Genomic DNA, 25148 nt, shown 5'->3' with positions numbered 1-25148 from the left:
AGGTGATGAAGTGTTAATCTTTTAGAAAAGCAACTGAAACCTGTTAAGGAGGTTGTGAGATTTAAATTTCAAGTAACTGAACTATTGACACAAGCTCTTCAAGTTCTGAGGAACTATTTATTTGTGAAATGTCAACAGTTAGAGTCCAGATACTACAGCTTGAGTTGTACTGGCATGATTTTTCTTCAGAATGAAACTACATATGCAGTCTACAGTGAGATCTACTTCCTTCTGGAAAAGAAGCTGTAGGCATTTCATATTAGACAATAAAATGCTGCTTGAGCCTCAGTTACAGGAAGCCTCATCCTGTCAGGATAGTGAGTTTAAGTCTGCATGACCACTTATGCACTCATAGATGGCTTTGGCAAATGAAACACAATGTCAATGTACTAATAATTTGGAAGTGCAGGAGACTTTGAGCCCTTGACAATGGTGCAGACATAAGTAGTAGCAGTAGCAAGGTCATCCATGCAAGTTATTTTAACAGATTGTTCCAAGCTATAAAGTGAATCCCAGATTGCTGTATGTGTACATGGACAAAAGGAGTACTAGAACTCTTCACACAGTTTGTCTTGTGTATTCAATTTAGTTCTATCTTTAAGTTTTGTGTGGTCTGTTTTTGGGTTTTGTTTGTTTGTTTTTTTGTTAAAGGACTCACAGACAGGTTGACTAGATCTAAACAATGGCAGTTTCGATATTCAGCGTGTAGTATGTGGAAACAATATTTACAGAGTAGAGGTCAAAAGATCCCTTTGATGGTTTTGTATAACAAGTAGTCATTTGATGTCCCTCACAGAGGCTGGAATCTTCTAAATAACAAAGGACTTGGTATGCTTGAAATCCTAAATGAAGCAAAAAAGGTTATATAAGTAACAGTTCCAAGATTTTAACCAGCTTAATATTTTGTGTACATTTCAGAAGAAATTAAGGCATTAAGATTGAAGAGAAGCATGCCTGAAACATTGTTAATGTTTTTTCTTTTCTGGAAAGGGAAGCATGCAAAATGCACTGCTACACAGAACACAAGTAATAACCTATTAAAAACCAGAAGTATCAAACAGCTCTAAGCATCTGATTCACAAGTCCATTAATATTGAAAAACAGCTACCACAGCTCTTCCAAGTTTGTTCCTTCTCCCTCAGAGCAGCCACGCAGCTGGCTTAAGTAAGTTTCTTACATAGATACTAGGTGAAGAAATAAGCTAATGCTGTTTAATACAGTCTGTTTTAATTAAAGAAATGGGTGGTGTTTAGCAAGCCTTAAAGGCTATTAATGTCCTAATAATACTAATGTAAATTTCACTATCAGTAGTTTAAAATTAGTTGCTCCTAGTTGAAGCTCTAGCTGGAGCTCCATTCATTCTTTTTACACCAATCTGAAAAGCTGGAGCAATGTACGTGCAGTTAAAGCCCTTGAGCCCTTTCAATGAGCTTCCATATTTAGTCAAGCCTTTTGATCCACATTAATTTAGAGGAATTAAGATCCAGACTTTCTCTTGCTGCTGTCTTGGACTGTGTCTGAGTTACATTTCCTTGGTTAACCAATACACACAAGAAGCAGGGCAGAGTGGAAAACTTCACAAACAAGAAATGGCAAAATTAAGTGGATAGCGTAAAGATGAGATAGCCAAAAAAGTGTAAGGGTGTTGCCTTTCTGGTTTATCTGATGGAGGGAAAGTAATCATGAAAAGGGGAAAGAGGAAGAATGAAATAAGGTAATAGACCAGGGAGATGTAGGAAGAAGTAGGTAAAAGGCAACCAGGTAAAAGTCTGGTTAGTGTGGTAAAGAAAAGGATGGTGAAGTATGGAGCAAGGTGCTGTAATTGTGTGGCACTTAAGACTAAGTAATAGGAACCTATACACAGAAACAGAGAGATGGTATCTCCAGGTACTGGTGGCATATAAGGTTTGGGAGTGTGTGCAAAAACAGATCTAAGGAATTTTGAAGACATCTGAAACTTTTTAAGCACACTACTGAATGCAGGATACTTGCCTTTTCACTCGTAGATTGATAGTTGGTCTTTCTGTTAATAGGAAAGGAACATAGGTTAAATAGGGACTTTGCTGGTGTTTTAACCCTTTGAGAACCTTATTTATGAATGCATTTTTCCTGTTTTCCAGCAATTCTTACAGTTTTTTTCCCCTCTCAGAAAAAAAACTGTTGAATGCTTTTAGACAGCTGTCATTATCACGTGAACCACTGCCAAATTACCTTCCCTGGCTTGTCTTTTCAATGCATCCACTTACACTTTTTATCTGGTTCATGGCCAGTATAAACAGCACAGTATTTTAAAGTCATATTTGTATTTCTCTTTAGTATTTTTTTTTTACCTGCTATAACTGAGAAGTGCTAAGATAAACTTTTAAAATTAAATAAATTGGAGGACAGCTTCCAATGAAACACACAAATTTAGACTTGTGTGGGAGCACTAAAATAGCTTGAGGAATCCTGACTTGGTACTAAGAAATCTAAGTGCATTAAATAAATCCATATTAGAGTAGACAAGACACCCTCAGAAAGTCTCTACCCATCATATTTTTACAAAATATTTCCTGAAATAATCTGCAGACATAGATATGAGGACAGTTCAATTTGGTTCTGAGCATGTTTTGTCCAGTTTGAAGAGGAAACAAAGGCAGGCCTATAGCTGAGTTAGGGGTGTAAAACATAACTATGTAAAAAGACTCATCTCTGCACATTTATCACAGTAGTAAGTCACAGTTAAGTCACTATCTGACCAGTACACTAGTTCTAATAAGGGGATCAGCTGGTGTGCAGGATAAGGGTTGTTTCAGTGTTTGAAATAGCCAGTGTACAAGAATAATGGGAGAATAGCCTTAAACAATCATCAGTTACTATATCATCAGAAACGTAAAGAAAGTTTGCAGTGATTTGTGTACTACTTGCATCAAGGTACTTACTGGGAAGAGCTTCCCTCTGAAAAAGAAAAAAAGGGGGAAAAAATTAGCACAAGAACAGCTTCCTTAGCCAACTTAAAGTTATTTGATATATCAATTCATAGCTTATTCAACTCTTCAGTTTCTAGGAGTTTCTGAAACAAGTGTCTCTTTTTGGTGTAGTGAGTTTAAACAGAGTAAGAGTAGATTGCTTTCAGAGGTAAATGAACTTCTAAGTGACCATGAGCTCCAACAGCGGCTCTGTCAGTCTGTTATTTCCAGGCAGCTGGACCCTCTCAGCCCCCGGCACTTGCCGTCCCTCCCTGCCGTGCTGAACTCTGCACGCCCTGGTGGAAACGCTACGGAGAGGGTTGCTGGGTGCCGCTATTTTTGCGGCGATCCTAAAAAGCAGTTTCTCCACTTGCACTTTCGCTACGGGCCAGAAGAGGGAGCCAGTCATTTAGTTTCCCCTTCACCAGCATTCAGCCACTCAGCTCTTTGAGACCACAAGCGAACCTGCCTGGCTTGTTTTTATGTGGCTTTTCTTTGCCGTCCCTTATCAAAAGCCGTTCGGTAGCCTTATGCAACTGCACAAACGTCTCCGTGTCATTCATAGAGTATATTTTGCACTACAATTTACCAGAATAAAAATGTCTGCACAAAAAAAGTTGCTGTTGCAATGCTCTTTAGCTTCACTACCATGGAGTTTGAGCCCTCTTGAAAAAGAGGACATGTTACAGTGAGCAGTACTGACATTTTCTGGACACAAGGAAGAAGAGATTTTACTTACTTGCAAAGTAGCCCTTTTTTTGGGCATAAAATACTCCAAGGCCACACAATGCCATTACCAGAGCCACAAATACTACTGCAGCGATGATACCACTTATGTTAAGGTCATCTGTAATTATAAAACATAAGTCCAATATTGCAAGTTGTAAAAATTTTCATTGGCTGGATTTTTTCCCCTAATTACTACAGACACCTTTTGTATCTATAGGTGGTCTTCAGCCCAAGCTGCATAAGTTAATTAGTAGATAAAAGCATTACTGTATCACAGCCACATTAAGAGGAGTGCTTGATACACTGCTTAATTTGGGTCAAAAGTAAGGAAATAAGAAGAGGGGTCAAAGGATGTGTACTCCTCATTATACCTATCCCCAATAAGGATTATCCAAGTCATATGTCTTTAAGGGAAAATATCTTGAAATCTTCTGAAGTCATAAAACAAGAGTCTTTATATAGTTTGCTTAAAATAACTGAGGCAAGCTAAGGGCAATGTCAGGCCCCAGTTATGAAGAACTCTTCAGGTGAGTTCTCTAAAATTCAAATTTTTTAAAATTTTTAAACAGCAAAGCTTTTAAAATTAAACAGAATAAAGACCAACAAATATTTTAGCCCAGACGTTTAAAGTTAAACTCTACACTGGGCTACTGAAACATATAGCTATCTTTATTTTGAAGGTGATGACCCATGCCCATTTCCTGATATAATCTGTAAGAGCTTCATCCATTTCAGGAAAGACAAAAACAAACAGAAAGGTTTCCACAGGTTTTTGTTATATGTCCAATTACTTATTTGGTTCCTGACTTTAAGCATACATTAGTATATGGTAGGGAGTTTTATCCCCAAACCTATACATTTGTGTGCATTGGTTGACAGCAATTTAGGACTTAGATGAGTATTTCCACAACAGAGGGATTCTATTCTATCTTAGTACCTTGTGGAACACTTACTCATAATCAACCAGGAATGTACTAAAAGCTGTGATACAGTGTTTTTCAGCAAAGTTCTAAGAAGGCACCAGACAATTGCTTTATAGAATTCTTAGCCATTAATTTCTTGCAGTATTTGTTCGGAACTTTTAGAAACTTTAGGCATTTCTTTACCATCTGTTTTTCTATCACATCTGCATGAGCTAATTTTATATTTTGCTAAACCACTCATACATTATGGGTTATTATAGACTCTGCCCCTCCAGCTTTTGCTAAATGCTTTATTAACTAACCAACATTATACTTCACCTGTGCTGTACAAGTAGAAAAGGAACAGGCAGCAGGAGTTTTTCATTTTTAAGATACACTGATTTCTTCAGTATTCCTCTGGCAGGTATAAATGAGTCATTCAGTTCAATTTTTGATCTGTTACATTAAGATCTCACATGAATGCATCTCAAAAGGAACACTTTTCATAAAGAAGATAACCCAGTGGACTGACACATCCTGTACACCTTCCACAAAAGCATTCTGAAATGTTAAAGAGCTTGCATAGATACTGCTGCTCTGTGAAGTTCAGTGTTTGGCAGCCTAAAGGCTACCTACTGCAATAATTTTAAGGTGCTAAACTTGTTACTTTTCTGTGAAATGCAGTGAGATATGTTTGTGCTGTAAGAAAGGAATGCTTGAAGTATACAAAGCAAAAACATATAAGGAGCTCCTTATTATTCCTCCCCCAAAATGTCATCAAACAAAAATATATAATTCAATCTGGTCTTAACTTCTTGGTTGCATCATGCAATAAAATCATTAATATTGCAAGACTGTTTTCTGTCCTTATTTGATTTGACACATACCAACTTGCATTCGCTTCACTGAGCATTTCTGAGATAATCCAATCCCATTGGAGGCTTCACAGAAATACTCTCCAGTGTCATTCTTTGTAACTGTGTTAAATAGCTGTTAAGACAGAGTCCAAAACTATTATCAGAATGGAAAAAAAAAAAAAAAATCAGAATTTCCTGTAGGATAGAAATTTTGACATGTCAACCAGGTCGGTTTGTTTGTTTTAAGCAAACAATAAAACCTGAAAGTGAGAAATTCTGGTCCAGTTCAACCCCCTAGTCATATTCCCTGGTTCTTAACTTCAGCTTCTGGTCTAAGAGTGTCTTTTAGATGGACATTTTAGATGGAGTGTACCTACAAGGAGATTCTTTTTCAGTGGATCAGTACTTTCCAATAAAATGCATTTTCTTAGACGTGCTCTAATTTCAGAATCCCTGAAATCAGAATGCTTTGTTCATTTTACCAAAAAAGTAACAACAACAAGTTAGTTAGAAAATAATCACATACTACAAGAAAAAAATGCGTAGTTTTGAGTAGCCCACCTAATTTCCACAGTGTGCTGAAAGATCCACAGCACTTCTGAATGCTTAGTCACATTTCAGTTTCCAGGTTTGATCATGCACAAAAGCAGGGTGTTCCTAGAACAACTCTTCCAAAAAAATCTCATTTGACAGTGCATCATTAAGTAGTGTGTATCAATTTTTTTCAGAAGGATCAGCTAATTTGGGGGGAAAGGAGGGGATGGGAAAGATATGGAAGAGATGGCCACCAGTTCAGAGCTGATGGGGCAGAGCGAGGGCAGAATCAAACAACAACTCAAACAAACAAACAAAAAGCCCCACCACACTAAACTGTCTTAAAGCCCTGACTCATTCCCACTGACTTCATAAGAACTGGATGGGAACTTGTAAACGCCACTGGATTGCACAGATTCTGGACTGCCCTTAGTGCTGCGCTCCCACTGAAGCATGTGAGATTGCTATTGCAGATTTTAAGGTGCTATCAACTATAACTCTGTTGACATACTGAGAGACCATTTTCACCTGGCAGTAGGTAGCTAACTGACAAGGCGAAATTTGTCATGCATTTTCTAGATTCTGCTCATTTGTCATTACTGCAGCCTTGCAACTCAACTCGCCCATTTTGTCTATATCACTCAACACCTACAGCTTGTCATTGGTCTGAGGCAGAAACCACCTTCTACATTTGTTAGCAGGTGTCAGCATGACACTGATCTCTGATAAAGACCTTGTGCATTTTTTTTATTAAGACCCCTGTGCGTCATTGTACGAAACAGTAAATTTGGTGGTCTTGATATAGCTGGTTTTGACAGAGTTGCTTATTACACTTACCAGGGTGCCAGACTTTTTATTCATGGTGTAGGTGATGTTTCCTGCTCTAGTGCTGCCTGTTCCTGTCTTTTCCAGTAAGGCAACACCGTTCTTATACCACTGGTACTCAGACGGAGGAGACCCCTCGGTCTCCCTACAGCTCATTTCCACTACTGTTCCCGTCATGGCAGAGCTGGGCACCTCACATACTGGAGTAGTCGGAGCAACTGGAAAACGAAATTACAGTGGTTATACAGTCTTATAATCTTATCAGCCCTGTGTACATGACAACTGTTTGACAGTCACTGGTGAGGAGATGAACACTTGTGTACATGCTTAGCAACTGCCATGTTAATGAAGAGAGGTGCTGGAGAAGGGGATGAAGGCAGGATGAAGGAAGAGTCCTACCACTGGAGAGCATAGTAAAATTTGTGAATTGCTAAAAAATGGAAGAAAGAGGCTTGGTCCCAGCCTCCCCTGCCACATCACAGTATCACAGTATGTTTGGGATTGGAAGGGACCTCAAAAGATCATCTAGTCCAATCCGCCTGCTGGAGCAGGAACGCCTAGGTGAGGTCGCACAGGAACATGTCCAGGCGGGTTTTGAATGTCTCCAGAGAAGGAGACTCCACAACCTCCCTGGGCAGCCTGTTCCAGTGCTCTGTCACCCTCACTGAGAAGAAGTTTTTTCTCAAATTTAAGCGGAACCTCTTGTGTTCCAGCTTGATCCCATTACCCCTTGTCCTATCATTGTTGGCCACCGAGAAGAGCCTGGCTCCATCCTCATGGCACTCACCCTTTATATATTTATAAACATTAATGAGGTCCCCCCTTAGTCTCCTCTTCTCCAAACTAAAGAGCCCCAGCTCCCTCAGCCTTTCTTCATAAGGGAGGTGCTCCACTCCCTTAATCATCTTGGTTGCCCTACGCTGGACCCTCTCCAGCAGTTCCCTGTCCTTCTTGAACTGAGTGGCCCAGAACTGGACACAATATTCCAGATGTGGTCTCACCAGGGCGGAGTAGAGGGGAAGGAGAACCTCTCTCGATCTACTAGCCACTCCCCTTCTAATACACCCCAGGATGCCATTGGCCTTCCTGGCCACAAGGGCACAGTGCTGGCTCATGGTCATCCTGTTGTCCACCAGGACCCCCAGGTCCCTTTCCCCTACACTGCTCTCTAATATGTAATTTCCCAACCTATACTGGAACCTGGGGCGTCTCCAATCTACACATTCTCATCCAACCCCAGAGAGGTTGTTTCATCCTGTTTCTTTCGTGAAGCCTCTTGCCCTCAGACAAGAGAGCAGATAACTCAGGGAATCTGTAAGTCCAGAAGTCTCCCCCTCTCTAGTATTTAAAAAGAGAAGTGACAAAGAGAAAAAAAAGGTTTTTTTGTATTAAAAGAAATCAACTGTTAATTTTGAAAAATGATTGTCAGAAGGAATTACCAAGACTGGCCATCATCACAGCCATTGTGCAAATCCCAAGTTGAGGATCAAAAACAATTGGCTACTAAATTTTAGTTTAAATTGGAAATAAACATTTCCACACATAGAGACGCTGGAGAACTGCTCATTTCTTCTGCCATGAAGATGAACATCTGTTTTCCAATTATTCTTATATGAACAGTTTTGGGTTTTTTTTTGGTAACTTGAAGCTATGCAGAAGAAAACTAAGGGTGAAAAGGCATGCACGGTACATTAAAAGCACAAGTGACACCTTAAAGATTCATATTTTTTTTCTTGGTTGCTTTTAAAATAAGAAGCAAAAATAAAGATAATCAAGTTAAATATTAACCAATTCCCACTAATTTTCAAAAAGGTTTGTCAGCAAACATACACACTCTCCCTTCTCTCCTTTGGGCTCTAAGGTTTCAACTTTATATTAACAAGTCACATGTAAAAGAGGAAATCTGTTGAAAGAGTGGAAGAAGGAAAAAGTGGTGTTACCTCATTGTTGGAGCTAATCAGAAGTTCATTAATTTATCATCCTTTATGGAAAACTTTGAGACCTTATTTATAACTTTAAAAGATCAATTATTTTTGTATACAAAAAATATGGATACTACAAAAGCAAGTATTTTCTTTTCTCCCTACACAGAGAAAACTACCAACCCCTACCACTTGTGTATTAGGAAAAATAACATCAACAATGTAAGAAGAATGTGCTCGGTATTCACTTTTCCCTCCTTTCCCCAACTGGGAAAGAAAACAAACAAAAAAACCACAAAGAACAACCACCCCCCCAACGCAACACCATCTCTCCTGTAAATGAAGTCCACAGATTGCTAGCTCACTGGCTGGCATTGCGCAGACACTGCAGCAGTTTCTCCTTCCAAAAACAGGAGGGGACTGTAGCATATTGGAATGAACCTCTGCTTAGGAATATTTGAGAAGTGTTGACAGATGCTGACTTTCCAGTGCCAAACACCACAATCAGCTTGTCCAGATTCTCAGCCACTGAGTGACTTTGGTTTTAGTAGACATGGAAGTTTCACCATACCATAAATTGGCATACTTGCTAAGTTTCAAGAACCCAACTACACATTTATATAAATAAAAACACTAGTTATGTTCCTTTCTAATGCAAGTATGCATTTTGCAAAGTTCTTCTGTGAAATAGGTTGTAGAACGCATGTGTGCATGTGTATTTAGAAACCCAGCTGCCACACACTATTATGGAGAACCCTACCTCCAGCATCCCTTGCCATTATTCCATTTCTTTACAGAAGCCCAAGTAATAAAGTTTGTTTGTACCCAATACTGTGAGAGTAATCGTAGCCTCTCCCAGCCGTTGCCCCTCTTCACTCTTTGCACTGATTTCGCAGCGGTAGGTCCCAGAATCCTTTCTAGTCACATTTCTAATACGGATTCCTGTATTCAGCATCTCTGCTCGGCCTTGAAGATCACCTTTAATGGAGAACAGACAGAGGGTTTTCTGCTCTTTGCTTATTGCAAATGTCTACATCTCATTGCCTTGCTCTGAAATCATGTACAATTACTGAACTATTGCTCATTCGTTCAGTGTTAAGTTTTCTGTCACCAAGGAGCAGTATGTAATCCCCTTCCCAAGACAGTAAGTACCTTCTACAAATTGTCCAGTTAGTCCAAAACCACCCATTTCAAAAACCTACATCTGTCATACATTTTCTAGCTGGGAGATGGAGTACTTCTTTTCTGCAGACTTTTCAAGAAAACATGTATACCAGTACTCAGGTGACAAAGAAAAGACATTTTCCACTAGAAGGATGGTCATCACTAATTTTAGCCCCTTACAGAAAAACTTCTGCACAAAACCACAGCAAAGTATTTGACATTTTAACTTGACACAAAAAACTTGAAGGATTTAGCAAAGATATTGCCATCAGTCTTTTTACAATTAGTGTTTTTTCATTCCACAGGTTGTTATGAAATTGAAGTTACTTGCACATACAGAATCAGGAGTTCCAGTATCTCTCTAAATTAAATACATGCAGAAAAAAACAAGTCCATCAACTAGACCAGCACATCTGGCAAGCTCTACAAAGTAACAAAATTGTTGTGCTTTTATTTTACTTCTCAACTTTCATTTATTGTATACAAGGTACCAGAAACCCTTATTTTTTTCAACACATAAAGCTGAGGTAAGTCCTTTTAAAAGCATATAAACAGAAATTCCACTTCTGAAAAGAATACAAATAATTTAAAATATACAGCTGAGTTTATATTTTATGTATATAAAAATTGCTGCATTATTCATATCTAAGCCTCCAGCTCTACAGGAGGCTTCAGAAGCCTCTTTGTAAGATAGAAACGCAGAGCTTGCAGTAATTTGGGGGAGTTTATATTTGAACATAATTTTTGAAAAAATTCAAGGAACTTGCAGTACCATTTTTTGTAGTCTTTAGTTTTATTATCTTGAACTTAATTAGAAAGGTAACTAATCATTAATGACTTAATTAAGATTTTTTTTTCCCCCCATGGAGATGCATTATTTTCCTCGAAAGGACAGCTGTTCAGTATAGAGAATCAAGAGCATTGTCTTTCAGAAACTTTCCTAATATTATTCTCCAAGAAAGAGTCAATATCTATGCTAAATCAGTCTAAGTTTGTTGTACTTTACCTGTAAATTCACCATTATAGTAGACAAATGAGACTCCTTGTGACTGGATTTTCTTCCATTCTATTCTTAAGCTCATTCCTTTTGAAAATTTGTGCTTGCAACTAAGAATAGCCTCTAGAGGGGAGAAAATAAAAGAAGTGCAAAAGGGAAAATTAGAAAGTTTAGCACTGTGCTTGGCACACATGAAAATAATATTCCCTCTTCAAAAGAATTTGAGCACTCAGCAAGAGCCAGATCTACTTCTCAAAGTGACACCATCAGACCTTCTCCGGATTTACATACACGCAATGGGGAAATTTTCTCATATTTCAGTGGCTTTTGGATCAAACTTCAGTTGTTGGGGACTAGATATTCCCACATTGGATGGGCACAGATTCTGCATTACTACCCTCATTTTAGGGTAGTAATGCAGACCTTGTTAAAATAAATATTTTGTGAATTGACATTCTGAATTCAGAATCAATAGTTTAACTGTTTAAATTTATAACTTAAGGCAGATGGAAAGTACACCAGTAAGATGGTTAAATAATCTCCTAAGTAACTTAATTACAATTTCACATTGGTTATTGTAAAGGTATGTGGAAGGTGAGAATCTGCTTCATGAATGTTACCCAAGCAAGGACGTTTTAAGTGCAAAGGTGATAACAAGTAAAGGGGGCACTGACAAACAAAACCACAGCAACACAAACATGACAGACAAGGACTAACAGAGATGATGACAAAGACCATCAGTCTCCAAACAAACCGATTGGCCTGTGCTGCCCACAACTGGCATGAGTGAGGGTCTCTGTGTCAAAAGATGGATGAGGCACAGCTCCTGGTGAATCTTGGAGCACGTGTGCCTGGAGTGCCAGCTATTCCAGCAGAACAGGGCAGCTTGAGTGAATTTAATGCCAGCAACCAGGGTCACACTGGGGTAGCTGGTAGTGTCAGGGTCAGTGTGTGTACCTGTGGGTGTGCACACACATGCACACATCTTTGGGTACACACTGCCTTGCTACTGATAGAACCTAGAAATGGGAAAGCAGCAGCCATGTCCACAAGCCTGGGACAAAGATCCAGGTCTGCAGGAGCACTGGGCTGGGATCCAGTGGCCAGGCAGGAGGAACCCTCAGGCCTCAGAGCTGCTGGAGGCAGCAGCTGCTCATAACATCTCTTGGTGGTTACCTTTTATTTGTTCATCCAATTGTTCACCTTTCTGTCTGTTCACTCAGGTTTCCCTGACTTATGTACATCAGGCATCACCAACCAAGTTTCACAGAGGCTAAGCTTTCAAGAGTTGCTGTGTTTTGCAAAAGTTGCTATAACTGGGCAAGATGCAAACCAAAATTAGTGCTCCTAGTAAAGAACAGGTCAATACTAGGAGCTCAGCTGTACTTTTTCCCCTCCCATCTTGAATATGTAGCTTGTATCATAGTAATTGTGGTCTGTGGTCAAGCCTATAGTTATTATGGGGGAACTGAGGAGAGAGAGAAGACATGACAAACTGTATGGGTGATTTACTGGGACAAACTCAGTGCATTTCAGTAGTTTTGCTCTCTGTGGAACAGCATGCTGGATTTTTTTTTTTTTTACTCTTTCAGTAAATGACTCTTAAGTCAAGGTATTCATCAGAATTATTGGGAGACAGTATCAGAGAAAAGAATCCAACTGCACATCTAATTGGCTCCTAATCTATCAACAAAGTAAAATTTAGTATCTCCCAGAAGCTTCTGTGAAAGAAACAAATACAGTATTGATATTGTCACTTTAGACTGCTCATCTTCCAATATAGGCCAGAGTATCACAGATCAAAGGCCTTTATAGTTTTGGCAATGCCTGTCTGGCTTCACGAGACAAACATCTATTGCTCAAACACACAGTCAATCTGCATCAACCAGAACCCTCGTTTCCAGCCTCAAACAAGGCTGAAGGGCAATTAAGAGCTACCGACAAACCTACTAACTCACCCTTCAGAGTTTAAATTCCCAGGTCTGTTCTGTAGAGGAACAAAAAGCTTCCAAGGGGCCAGACTGGTAGCCTTGGTGATCTCTCACAGAGGAAAAAGTGTTCAGACTTGAAAGAAAAATTGAGGTAGGAGGGCATCCTTTGCCAGAAACATGTTACACACACACTGGCCATGGTGAAAAACATGCTGTGCACTCAGGAAGCCCAAGGTTCCTGACTTCAGGTTGAGTGGATGGGTGGAGACTTCCTGAATCTTAAGATTTGCTAAAGTTTCCTTTCCATTTTGTTTTTGTATCCTTCTAACAAAGAAAAGCCATCATTCAAGTTCAGCTTGCTTGAGCTAGTGACCTTGTGACAGCTGGCTGGTCTCATGAGTTAGTCTGTATTAGCTGACAAAGAGACAGCTCAACTGAAGTGCTCTCAGCTGAACAGGTCACCTCCATCTTGAATAAGCTGCCCCTTTCTTGCATGCCATGTTTTTTCATTTCAGAAAAAGCTAGCACTGATGCTCTTCCACTAATCTTATTCAGAGAAAGAAAGCTGAATGGAAGAAGGGGAGCACACACAGAACAGAGACAACATAATTAAACCCTCCTTAGTTACAGTTACCTTCCTAGATTTTTTTCAATACTAGCAGTGTCAGCAAGAGGTATTTCCCAGGTCTAATTGACTTGCATTAAGGTAGGCCCACAGGATGCTGTGTGTCACCACAAACTCTGCCAGGCCTGGAAGAACTTTCTGGGAACTTGGAGAGGTCTGGACAATGTTTAATTTGGTTAATCTGGTTTGGAGGCTATCATTTGATTATAGAATCATAGAATATCTCAGGTTGGAAGGGACCCATAAAGATCATTGAGTCCAACTCCCTTGCTCCTCACAGGACTACCTAAAACCAAACCATATGACTAAGAGCATCGTCCAGATGCTCCTTCAACTCTGACAGGGATGGTGCCATGACTGCTTCCCTGGGCAGCCTGTTCCAGCAACCAACCACCCTCCTCTACAGTAACACAAGTTGGAGGAGAAAACAAATACACGTTTCACAGAACCACAGAACATAAGGGATTGGAAGGGACCTCAAAAGATCATCAACTCCAACCCCCCTGCCAGAGCAGGAACACCTAGATGAGGCTACACAGGAATGTGTCCAGGTGTGTTTTGAATGTCTCCAGAGTAGGAGACTCCACAACCTCCCCTGGGCAGCCTGTTCCAGTGTTCTGTTACCCTCACTGAGAAAAAGTTTCTTCTCAAGTTTAAGTGAAACCTCTTGTGTTCCAGTTTGAACCCATTACCCCTTGAGATGGCACCAAGGATAAGTTGTTCCATCACTTTCCCAGGGATGGAGGTGAGGCTGACCGGTCTATAGTTGTCTGGGTCCTCCTTGTCCAGATCAGCTGTATTCAGTTGAAATGCTACATCTGAGCACCTGCCATTCCCTTAGTGCTGCTACACAAAAAGAACTCAGCAAGGTATTTGAACCATGTTAAACTGATATATCTTTATCATACACATAATAGAACAAAACGCAAGCCATACCATATAAAAAGACAGAAGCTAATGAAGTTTTAATATTATCTGAAATGCTTCTCTTTCCTCTTGCCTGTCCTGAGCTCTAAATGCATTAAGATTTTCTTTCTCAAAAGTGACAAGAATACTTGACAATAGCCCAGTTGACAGCTTTAGAGACTACCAAATACTTGATTATTATCTCAAATAGATGAATAAAACCTAAAGCTCAGCAAACAGTCCTTTCAATTCCCAAATTCCCATCTCTCTTCATTCCAACCAATTGCAAAGAAAAAACAATCAAACAGAAAAACCCACACAACCCACAAACCTCACATACACACTACTAGGATCCGTTTCTCATCTACCCAGCAAACATCAGGTTTTCCTCCCTGCCTCTTAACTTCTCTGGCATGTTATTGGAAGTCATTTGTCATTTTACGTATGACACATACATATATAAATAGCCATTATAGTTACTGTCAATTAGATGACTTACAGTTGTTCTCTCCTATGTCCCTCATTTCTCTGTCTTGTAAGATAACTAATGCTTCTCTCTTCTGTCAGTTCCCAGCATTTTAGGTGGAGGGAAACCAGGCAGAAGTTACAGAGCGAGCTATCAAGACTAACAAACAAGTCACAGAATCACAGAATAGGTGAGGCTGAAAAGGACCTTTGGGGAACATTTAGTCCAACCCCACATCACGTAAGAGAAAACAAGGACAAGACCAAAATTACACAGAGTCGATGGAGAAAGTAGGACCAGGGCCCCTCAGGAAAGAAGGCAATCTTAACAGTTGCATAGCTTCTGCATGCATAGCTTGCATGTGTTGCGTATGTATTTAAAACAATGACAACAATGCCCATACTGTACCCTTAAACTCCTCTGCTTTTACATTTTTGTTATCCGTTTCAATGGAAATTCCAGACACTCTACGATCTGCAAGGGGACAGAAAAAAGAAAAGACGATTTAGCAATAAAGACTTGTAATTTCATATGTGCTTCAACAGCTACACGTAATACTTTTAATATCCCCTCACACTGGACAGAACAGATATTGACTACTAGAGACACCATGGGACAAAAAGCTACATCAGGCTGGCCATGTGGGTGCCCTTGAACAATTAATCTTTTGCTCCCCATGCTCTGGCACCTGTGAAAAATAGTAATATTTCTCTTCTACAATAGCATGATAATATTTACATGTGAGAACTTCTATATAAACAGTAGGCATTGTTTTATACTGGAGTAATATCTCAGTCTGTTTCTAACCGGGGAGACTTGTGTTAATCCATAAGTGTATTTTCCATTGTACTCCTATTACAAGGCAGGCGTGTTTACTGAGGAATACCATGTATATCTTCTACAGTGTTAAAAAAAAAGTGTAATTGAGAGTTACCTAAGTTTTTTGTTGAAATGAGAAGGAAAACATTAGTCAACGTTTCTATAGTTTTATATTGAAGAGAGGAAAAAAAACCCAGATGTTGTTGGATATCTATTTATAGGGGATACTGAAATTCCAGAGAGAACAAGTGAAATAACCATTACCCTTACATCAATCCCCATCTAGCTACCTCATCCCCCACAGCACATCACTATACATCCTCTCTTCTGAGCTGCTCTTGTCCCAGGAAAGGACTCCACTGAGTTCCCTCACAACCCAGAAGCATTCCTGCAAGGCCCCACAGCCAGTCAGTTATTCTGATTACTCCATGGCAGGCTACAAGTCCACGGAGTGCTTAAGAACAGCTACATACAGTTCTTTACACAAGTTTACATTAGCTTTACCGCCTCCCCGCTGCTCCACCAAGCATCTCCAGTTCCACTGAGTTTAGGACCAGGATTGAAGACAGCATGGACAATCCTAATGCCATCCATTTCCTTCATCCACATCAGCCAAGTGAATAATTGCTACAGAGGGTACAAACAAGAACTGAGCCCCTCTCCCCATCAACAATATTTAGAAACAGAGCTTGTTTAAGAGCCTAATGTTCTTTTAACTGATAGTAACTAGTCTTGCTTTATTTCTTCTAGTCTAGTCTTGTTATTTCCCTCTCTCACACACACAGACCTCCTTTGTTCATCCCCAAAGAATTTATTTCCATTTCCCCTGCCTAACAGGGGAAGAGTTGCACACAACCTAGTAGATAAATATCCAGTCTTGATCCAAAGACACAAACAGATCAAGAATCTTTTGATTCTTATTGTTTTCTTCTGACAGTTGATTACTTCTGTTGAAGCATGTGCTTTGTTTCACACTGGAGCAAGTCCATTTGGGCTTTCAGCTACAGTTTCTCACAGCTCTGAGATCAGATGCTGCTTTCTCTCTATGAAGGTACTGTCACAGAATCATAGAATGTTTTGGGTTGGAAGGAACTTTCAATGGTCATCTAGTCCAACACCCCCTGCAATGAGCAGGGACATCTTCAACTAGATCAGGTTGCTCAGAGCCCCACCCAGCCTGGCCTGGAATGTTTCCAGGGATGGGGCATCTACCACCTCTCTGGGCAACCTGGGCCAGTGCTTCACCACCCTCAAAATAAACAAATTTGTCCTTATAACTAGTCTAAATCTCCTTTAGTTCAAAACCATTATCCCTTGTCCTAGTGCAACAGGCCCTATAAGAAAGATGGGGATAACTTTTTAATAAGTGTCCTTCAGGTACTGAAAGGCCACAATAAGGTCTCCTCAGAGACCTTCTCCAGGCTGAACAAATCCAACTCTCTCATACTTTTCTCATAGGAGAGGTGTTTCATCCCTTTGATCATCTTGATGGCCTCCTTTGGACCCTCTCCAACAGGTCCATGTCTTTCCTGTACTGAGGGCTCCAGAACTGGATGCAGGACTCCAGGTGGGACCACATCAGATCAGAGTAGAGGGGCAAAACCATCCCCTTCAACTTCCTGGCCACACTTCTTTTCATGCAGCCCAAGATACAACTGGTCTTCTGGGTTGCAATTGCACATTGCAGGCTCATGTCCAATCTTTCATCCATCAGAACCCTCAAGTCCTTCTCTGCAGGGCTGCTCTCAATCCCTTTGTATCACAACTTGTGCTGATACCCAAGGTTGACCCAACCCAGGTGCAGGACTTTGCACTTGGCCCTGGTGAACCTTATGAGGTTTGCATGGGCCCACTTCTTGAGCTTGTCCAGGTCCCTCTGGATGGCATCCCATCCCTCCAGTGTGTCAGCCACACCACTCAGCTTGGTGTTAACTTGCAGAGGGTGCAATCCCACCGTCTATTTCATTGATGAAGACATTAAACAGTACTGGTCCTGTACACCATCATGGCTCTCTTTTCAACTAAAGATCATTCCTCAGGCTTCAAGTCTGGCACTACAGATGGAATTCTCCATCTAAATTGTTCCTATGACCATTTCCCTCCAAAATTTTCTAGTTTTTTGCAGCATCCTTTAAAAATACAGATTGTAGTTGGTAACTATCACCATTGCTTGATGACTCACAGCTGCAACAATCAGAATACGTACAAGTCCCCAGTCCTGTAGTAAAAGTTCAGTTACTCATTCACTGTATCCTGCTGTGGTGGGTTGACCTTGGCCAGCTACCAGATGCCCACCCAGCCACTCTCTTACTTCCGCTCCTCAACACAATGGGAGAGACAAAATTTAAAAGCTCATTCATACATACATAAAGAGAAAGAGAGGGAGATCAAATAGTAATTACCACTGCAGGCAAAACAGACTCAGCTTAGGGAAAATAAATTTATTGCAATTTAAAAATTAAGTGCAGGTGTTGTAGGGATTGAGGCTTATTGACAGCCCACAAGAGCTCCTCTCTGGCATTCCTTGCTCCACACACTTTTCCCTTGCTCCAACATGGGCTTCTTTCTGTGGACTGTGGTTACTGTCAGAAGCCTCCTCTAATATGGATCCTCCATGCACTTCAGCTTCCTTAAAAGCACATCTGCTTGCTCTGGTGTGAGATCCTCCACAGGGTGCAGCGTGGATATCTGCTCCAGAGTGGTCCTTCCCTGGGTTGCAGGGCAATACCTGCTTCACTGTGGCTTCTACAGGGGTTGTAGGGGATCCTGCCCCGCTCCCCTCAGGGCTCACAGGGCTGTTTCTTACATTTCCCCCTTACTGTCAGACAGCATTTTTCCCTTCCTTACACAGACTGTCCCTGAGGTGCCGCCATGGTGGCTGTGGGGCTCAGCCGTGCCCTGCGGTGGGTGGGCTGGAGCCACTGGAACCAGGTGTGTCCAGCACAGGGCAGCCCCGGCCACTCAGAGAGGCCCCTGCAGTACCTGCACCATGTACCCCTGTAATACTCTTCAGAGTTGCTGATTTCCAGATATCCCACCATCCCCTTCCAAATGTATGTCCAATATTTGTTTCTTGCTTCACACCTAGCAACATAAAGTAAATTTTCATGTGAGCACATTATGAAAAGAACCACACTTGTGTGCAACTGTCTTTTCCTTAATGTTTAAATTACATTGCCACTTGTGTTACCCCAAGATAGCTACACCAGAAGTTTATAATACAAAAATAAATGAGAAGAGAAGACAACAATTCCAGCAATGCCATTTACGTATCCTTAGAATACTGAAATAGCAAAAAAATATTTGCATTACAAATATCACTTGGAAATTTTTTCCACCTTATCAAGAAAGGAAACTTTTCCTGTTCAACTTTATAAAAAGAAATAAAAACCAAAAATGACCCCCCACACACCCTGTTGAAACCAGAGGAGGGAACCATTTCTCTAGCACGTCACAGAGTAACCCTTACTCCTGCATGTCCACAGAGAGCCCATCTCCTTGGTTTTGTCCAAGCTTGACCTACAACAGGGATGTCAAATTCGTTTTCACCCAGGGCCACATCAACCTTGTGGTTGCCATCAAAGGGCCAAATGTAATTTTAGGACCGTATACATGTAACTACTTTTACATTTCTGGTCTAAAAAAACCTGAAGTCTGAAGTCATTAAGTAATTTTCCTTTTAACCTATTAAGCCCTATTTAGATTTATGCAAAAACATTAGCTTTTGACTTTCACCCTCCCCCTCCACCATATCCTATATGCCAATAGATAACAAATAACATTTATCTATCGAAATAATAGAAGAGTATTTTGTTCTGAGGCTCTGAAAGCAGCTAACACTTAGGTAGGAACCATTTCTAGGGCTCCAGTGTGGGGGTAAAGCCATTTATAAAATTAGTGGCATATCAGCGTTCTCTGGACACAAAACAGCTCGAACACGTGCAGTTCTCTACTGTACTATATTCACTGTTTCATGGACCTGGAAATTGTTCTCTTCTTTTATGCAAGTGTCATCTAGCTCACTGTCACAGTCTAAGTGTTCACAAGCTAGAAGCCACAGTAAGAAAACATGTTTTATGACTTCTGGGGCAGGATCGTGGTACTTGATCTTACTATGGAAGTTATCACAAAATTACTTTGCCTACTTTGTATTGGGAGCTTGCAGTTGCACAAAGCCTCCGTATTTCCCCTTTCATCAAAGGATTTATAGAATACATGAAGATCCTATTATGCAATGCCATTAAGTACAAAACACGCCAGAGAAAAGAATGAAGTTCAACATACATACAGACCTCCTCCTTGCACACACAAACCACACATATGCATGTCCCTCTGCAAGAAGCAGTAGAGTCTGTTTGGACCTAAGGTGGTACAGAGACAGCTGACCAAATTAAAACCATTATATATTCTGATGAAAAAGACAGGAGAACTCTTTAAAGCTAGAACATCTCTTCCTAAAATGTCCTTTTAGAAATGCCTCTGCCAGTTACTCAGAATCCAAGGTTTTGGAGTTTTGGATTTTAGTTTGCCATATAGAGAGCAATAGTGAAGAAAATGACATATTACTGTACTAGTAAACCTTTTGTTCAAACACTTTTATACAGACTTGACAAAACCCTACTCCTTGTGTCAGTAACTCTGCTTAGAAGTAAACCCCAAAAATACACACTTTTCATCTGATAATCACTCATACAGCTGTAAACTGATACTACGAGCTGGAGGAATCATTAAGGACAAGCATATTAGTCAAACCAAATCAAAGGAAATAGTGTGCCTGGAGGAAATTACATGAGAACAGAATCAAAACAAAGTTATAAGTACAAGAGAAAAAGCAGTCCGTGGTATTTGCTTTGCCAAGTTCTAAATAGCAGGTGGTCTAGAGCAAAGCTTAACAAAGGATTTCAGAGGATATTGTAGATTCAGGAAGTCTGTTGTCCCAAGAATAAAGCAATATTGAGGCCAATTTTCTTACTGAAATCTCTGACAGATTAGGAAACCAGATATTTGTTTGGTGTTAGCATCCTTCAGACATGTGACCGCCATCAGCAACATGCTTAGATGCTGATGCAGACATCTCAGCTGTGTAACTACCTACTATGAGGTACTCAAACGATACCTAGAGTTTTGCCACAGTCACATAATTTAAACACTCATGTCTGGTTTGGCTGTCCTGTTACCATATTTTTTCCTAAGAGAAGTAGGCCATAATGGGGAAGGGGGAAGAGAAATTATCCACCTTTGGACAGGAATAGTTGTGAATCACCTAAAAAAATAACAACACAACAAAAACCACTAACTTGTATTCTTCTTTGTAGTTTAAGATGCAGTTGTTACAACCTAAAGACTACCAACCCTGCTCATGGTGGTGTTGGCAGGCTAGACTATAGTAACTCCAACAGTTAATAACAGGCAGGCAGGGCCCACCACTCTTCCCAACCACATTGCTGTCAGCAGTCAGTGTTTAAGCAGCCTTCATCTTCCATCAGTTCTGCTTGGTGAAGTCTAACCTCCAGCAAACACGCTGGAGAGAGATCCTGAGTATTCACAGCCTCTGCAAGAGTCTCCTCTGTTGGCCAAAGTCCTTCACCAATCTCTGAAACTGGTGGTTTAGGCACCAAAACTTAGCGTGAAATAATTTGAGTAAACCCAGCTTTGTTAAGTGAACATAAACATAGCATTAAGAGCTCAAATTTTGGACCAGGGCTAGAAGAAGTTATCCCACATCATGGGAAAAAACAGAAAGAGAAGCTCAGTCTTTCAGTTATCTCAAGTCACAAAATTTATTGAATTTTAAAGAATAATAGAGCAGGATTTATTTTGAGCAGAGTTTATTTGATTCACAAAAAACCAACCCTGTATATCTTCAGCCACAGAAAACAAATGAGGGAGTCGCCTGAAGGAGGAGTCCACAGGGTAGGAATAATAAACCCATCTAAACCCAGATGCGGAAAGCAAGTTTGTATTTTAATAGGTGTGATGTCACTGCATAAAGGGTGGTAACCTAAGAGAGAAGGCACATTTTCCGGCTGACCAGCTAAAGGGGTCTACAGCAGAAAAGGAACTTTAAGAGCTTCTCAGCCACCCCTTCACTTACACAGTAGCAGTCAGCAGCACTTCTGTTGAAGTTTGGAAACTGTTAGACTTAAACACAACAAGTTATAGTCCTTTAGACTCTAGAGCTGCTACAATTCACTGAGACCTGGTGGCAACACTTACAGCTCTTGAGAATAGCTTAACATATGCTGTGAAATATGTGTCAAGATTTTCAACACTCTTACTGGCTAGTAAACATTGTAAATATTTTTAATCAAGTAAGAAAACCTGGGGATCATACACTATGTACACATAAGAAAAGTTTTTCTAGTAGCTTGAAGAAGCTGCTTTTAACAAATAAGTTTTTAGTCTTTACAATAGGGAAAACTGTTCCTCAATACAAGCAGATGCAGTGCTGGTGTTTCCTGGCACTACAAAGAAGTTGTGCTAGTGTATCTGTGCTGGTACTGTTTCAAGCATTAGGAAAAAATATGGCTAGTTATTTTCACTCCTTAGACAGTACTAGAAATGCTGTATCTTGGTACTGACTCTTTGGAATGACAGAGATGCAGCAGAGGAACCAAGCTTTTGGATACTCAGGAGGTTCAAAGAATAGAGGGGTGCAAGGAATAAAAGCTTACTGGCAGAGTAGCACAGCCTAACTTTTCGTTATGGAAAAGGCACTGCCTACAACATAGATTTAATAGTAACCTCATGAGAAGCCTTGTAATAAGCCACAATTTATGTACATACCTGCTAGATTTTCCTCACCTCCTTTTATACAAGACCTCTCCTAACTCCTGACAATTTTTTTGTTCATGCAGAAATGGGCTAGGGTTTTGGAGCAAAAGAGCAGGGATGGTGGGGGCAGGAGGAAGAAAACAGCTAAATCCAATATTTGGTTTGGCATGTCTTTTGGAAGAGCAGTTATTACAAAATTAAAATTCCATCTCTACAGCTGAGTATCTGAAACACACAAAATTGACCCTACTTCTGCTCCCAGCAAAACCAAAAAAATTTCCCCAAAACCCAAAGGCATTTTCCTCCTCAGCCAAGGCTCAGAGCCATGCACAATGGAGTAATCCTCCACTCTGTTTACTCTCCTGAGCCGAGCTATACATTTGAAGGCCAGCATCCAGATGGTAGGTTGGTTATATATATAAATACACATGTTAAGTGTCTTTCTGGGAAGTCAGCAGATACTGTCTTCACCTTCACCTTCTTTTATTAAAATTAAGGGCAAAACCAGTCAAATTAAAAAAAAAAAAAAACAAAAAAACACTCTAAAGATACTCAGGTGAGACAATGCAGTCAAGTTTTAAGGTATCCTGCCTCCAGGACCTCTATTTCAACAAAGCAAGGTGTCATCCAAAAGTGTACATAGTGTGGCTCCTTCAAACAGAAAAGCCTGACACGTAATAGATTGTTTCAGAAGAAAAAAACAAAACAAAACAGAAACAAAACAAACAAACAAAAACCCCAACCCACCCACTCTGGCTAAAGTGACAGAGTTTAAATGGCCAAATGGCCAAATATCCAGAGGTCTAGAGCTTAATAGAAAAAAGTGCTATTTTGTTCAAATATAATAAAAATAAAAACAATCCTTCATGCTCATCTGTTACAGAAAGTAGGTTTTAATCAGCTTCAGTAACTCTACCTTCATAGTGGACATCACACAAGAAACAGAATGTAGAACTGCACTTTCATCCAGCCAGGAGCTTTGCCAGAAAGTGATTAAGAGCAGGATTTCTACCCGCATTAAAAACTGGTATTGGATGATCTGAGGAGCTCAGTCTCACCGGGGAAAGACGTTCCTGTGTTAAATGCCTCAACCATAGAGCAGAGTAGCAAAGAGGTTTTCATTTATTATGCCAAACTAAGAAAGAGTTAATCCTTAGTTTTGTGTGTACTGTTTAGTGCAAACTGGAAGGCTAGCACACCAGCTGGTGGTGCCTTTATTCTTAACTTTCAAGGTAAGCAAAAAAAATAATCTTGGAAGTAATAAGAGACTGGAGTTTTCAGAGCCAATTACCTAAAGTTACCAGTAGTAATCTTAAGAGTTTAACATCATATTAATGATTCATTTCAGAGCAGAACCCCAAGGACAGTTGGCCCTGGAAACACAAAACTGGGAGTGCCTGTAGAGGAGAAAGTAGGGAATAAAAATCAAGTGGCACAGGACAAGAAAGTAGGAGATTATTTAGGTCAGCCTTTCAGAAGAAACTGAACACAAAACCACAACAATTCCAGATAAACTGAACAACCTCCTAAGTGCTTTCAGCAGTCCCAACACTGAAAGACTACTGCAAGAGACCGTGTGGGAAATTCTGGGGGAAAAAAAAAATATATATATATAATGAATAATTAAAATGTAAAATTCAATTCCCTTCAAAGTTTTAGTTTGCCTCCTCTTTTTCAGTTCACACAGAAGAGATGAACAGTTTGAATGCATAGCTTGCAAATGTTCAACGTAGCATGGAGTTTATCCCAACAGAGAGACAATTTGGGAAGCATGTGCTATTAGCCAAATAAATATTTATAGCTTGCACTTTCACAACACTCAAAACTCCACTACGCTTCTTGTCTCCATGGCAATTCATAGGTTGCTTCTGAAAGTGGGGGATGGGGTTTTAACCTAGTCAGGCTCTCACAAAAAAGCCTATTTTCCAGCCCTCTCCCAGTCCTGCCCAACATTGGTTTCCACAGCAACTCAGCAGCGGCTCAAAGGCAGCTTGTAAATGCAGCGCAAGCCTACAGCTGCTTCAGCTGCTGCTTAGTTTAAGATGCACCAGGATGCTGAGGATTTGTGTCTAGTACATCATGTTTCAAGAGACCACAAGAACAGGCTATAGGAATAGAAGCCCCTCGCTACTACTGTCCCACCCACCTCACATCACACACTACAGAAAGGATCTGAAAAAAACAAACACAAAAAACCAACACAAAACAAACAAAAAACCCCACAACAACCAACTAGATTTCCAGTTGCATTACTAGGTGTAACAATTCAGCAAAACACTTGCCTGTGCAAATAACTAGAGAAATTGTCATCAAATTATTATTAAATCAAAGCAAAGCAATGTACCCAGTACAGACTAGCAGGTTTCTCTGAAGTCAATAGTACTAGCCTGATTTACATCAGCCGTAAAAATCAGCCCTGAATCGCAAGATAGCTGGGAAACTACAAGAAAGAAACGACCCATCCCCAACCCCCTCCCCCCCCAAAATTCTGGCCCACAGTTTTGATAAAGATCTCTGAAATCTACAAGGTTTAAGTGACTTTTGCTGGAACTGCTGAGCAATTTGATAAAGGTAAACAGTTTCAAAAGTCGTATTATTTATACACCTACAAATGCACACATTACTTATCTTAAAAAAGCCTGAAAACAGATTTATTTTACTTTCCAACTGTGCCAACCAGCATTAGTTACAGTTCCAGTAAAGACCATATGAAACTGGAGTCCCTGCTCATTCAGAACCAGTGAAGTCA

The 25148-nt window shown here is 40.3% G+C and overlaps 1 protein-coding gene across 3 annotated transcripts in view; it reads right to left on the bottom strand.

Moving 5' to 3' along the window:
• Positions 1–97: 97 nt before the first annotated feature.
• Positions 98–25148, bottom strand: part of JAM2 (junctional adhesion molecule 2) — a 37889-nt gene continuing 12838 nt past the window's right edge. Inside the window, exons 2-10 of one of the 3 annotated variants that reach the window (XM_065065599.1) lie at positions 15215–15280; positions 10888–11001; positions 9543–9695; positions 6808–7013; positions 5467–5569; positions 3688–3795; positions 2922–2937; positions 1993–2023; positions 98–842 (exon numbers count right to left, since the gene is read on the bottom strand). In XM_065065599.1, coding sequence (XP_064921671.1) covers positions 810–842; positions 1993–2023; positions 2922–2937; positions 3688–3795; positions 5467–5569; positions 6808–7013; positions 9543–9695; positions 10888–11001; positions 15215–15280 — 830 coding nt within the window. In that variant the 3' untranslated portion in view covers positions 98–809. Of the gene's footprint in view, positions 843–1650; positions 2024–2921; positions 2938–3687; positions 3796–5466; positions 5570–6807; positions 7014–9542; positions 9696–10887; positions 11002–15214; positions 15281–25148 lie in introns of those variants that run through there. The other 2 variants (XM_065065608.1, XM_065065614.1) reach the window with 2 other exon arrangements.

Source organism: Columba livia, chromosome 1 (assembly GCF_036013475.1).
Source record: "Columba livia isolate bColLiv1 breed racing homer chromosome 1, bColLiv1.pat.W.v2, whole genome shotgun sequence".
NCBI lineage: Eukaryota > Metazoa > Chordata > Aves > Columbiformes > Columbidae > Columba > Columba livia.
Note: the sequence above shows the minus strand (reverse complement) of the source record. Positions and strands in the feature narration are given on the sequence as shown.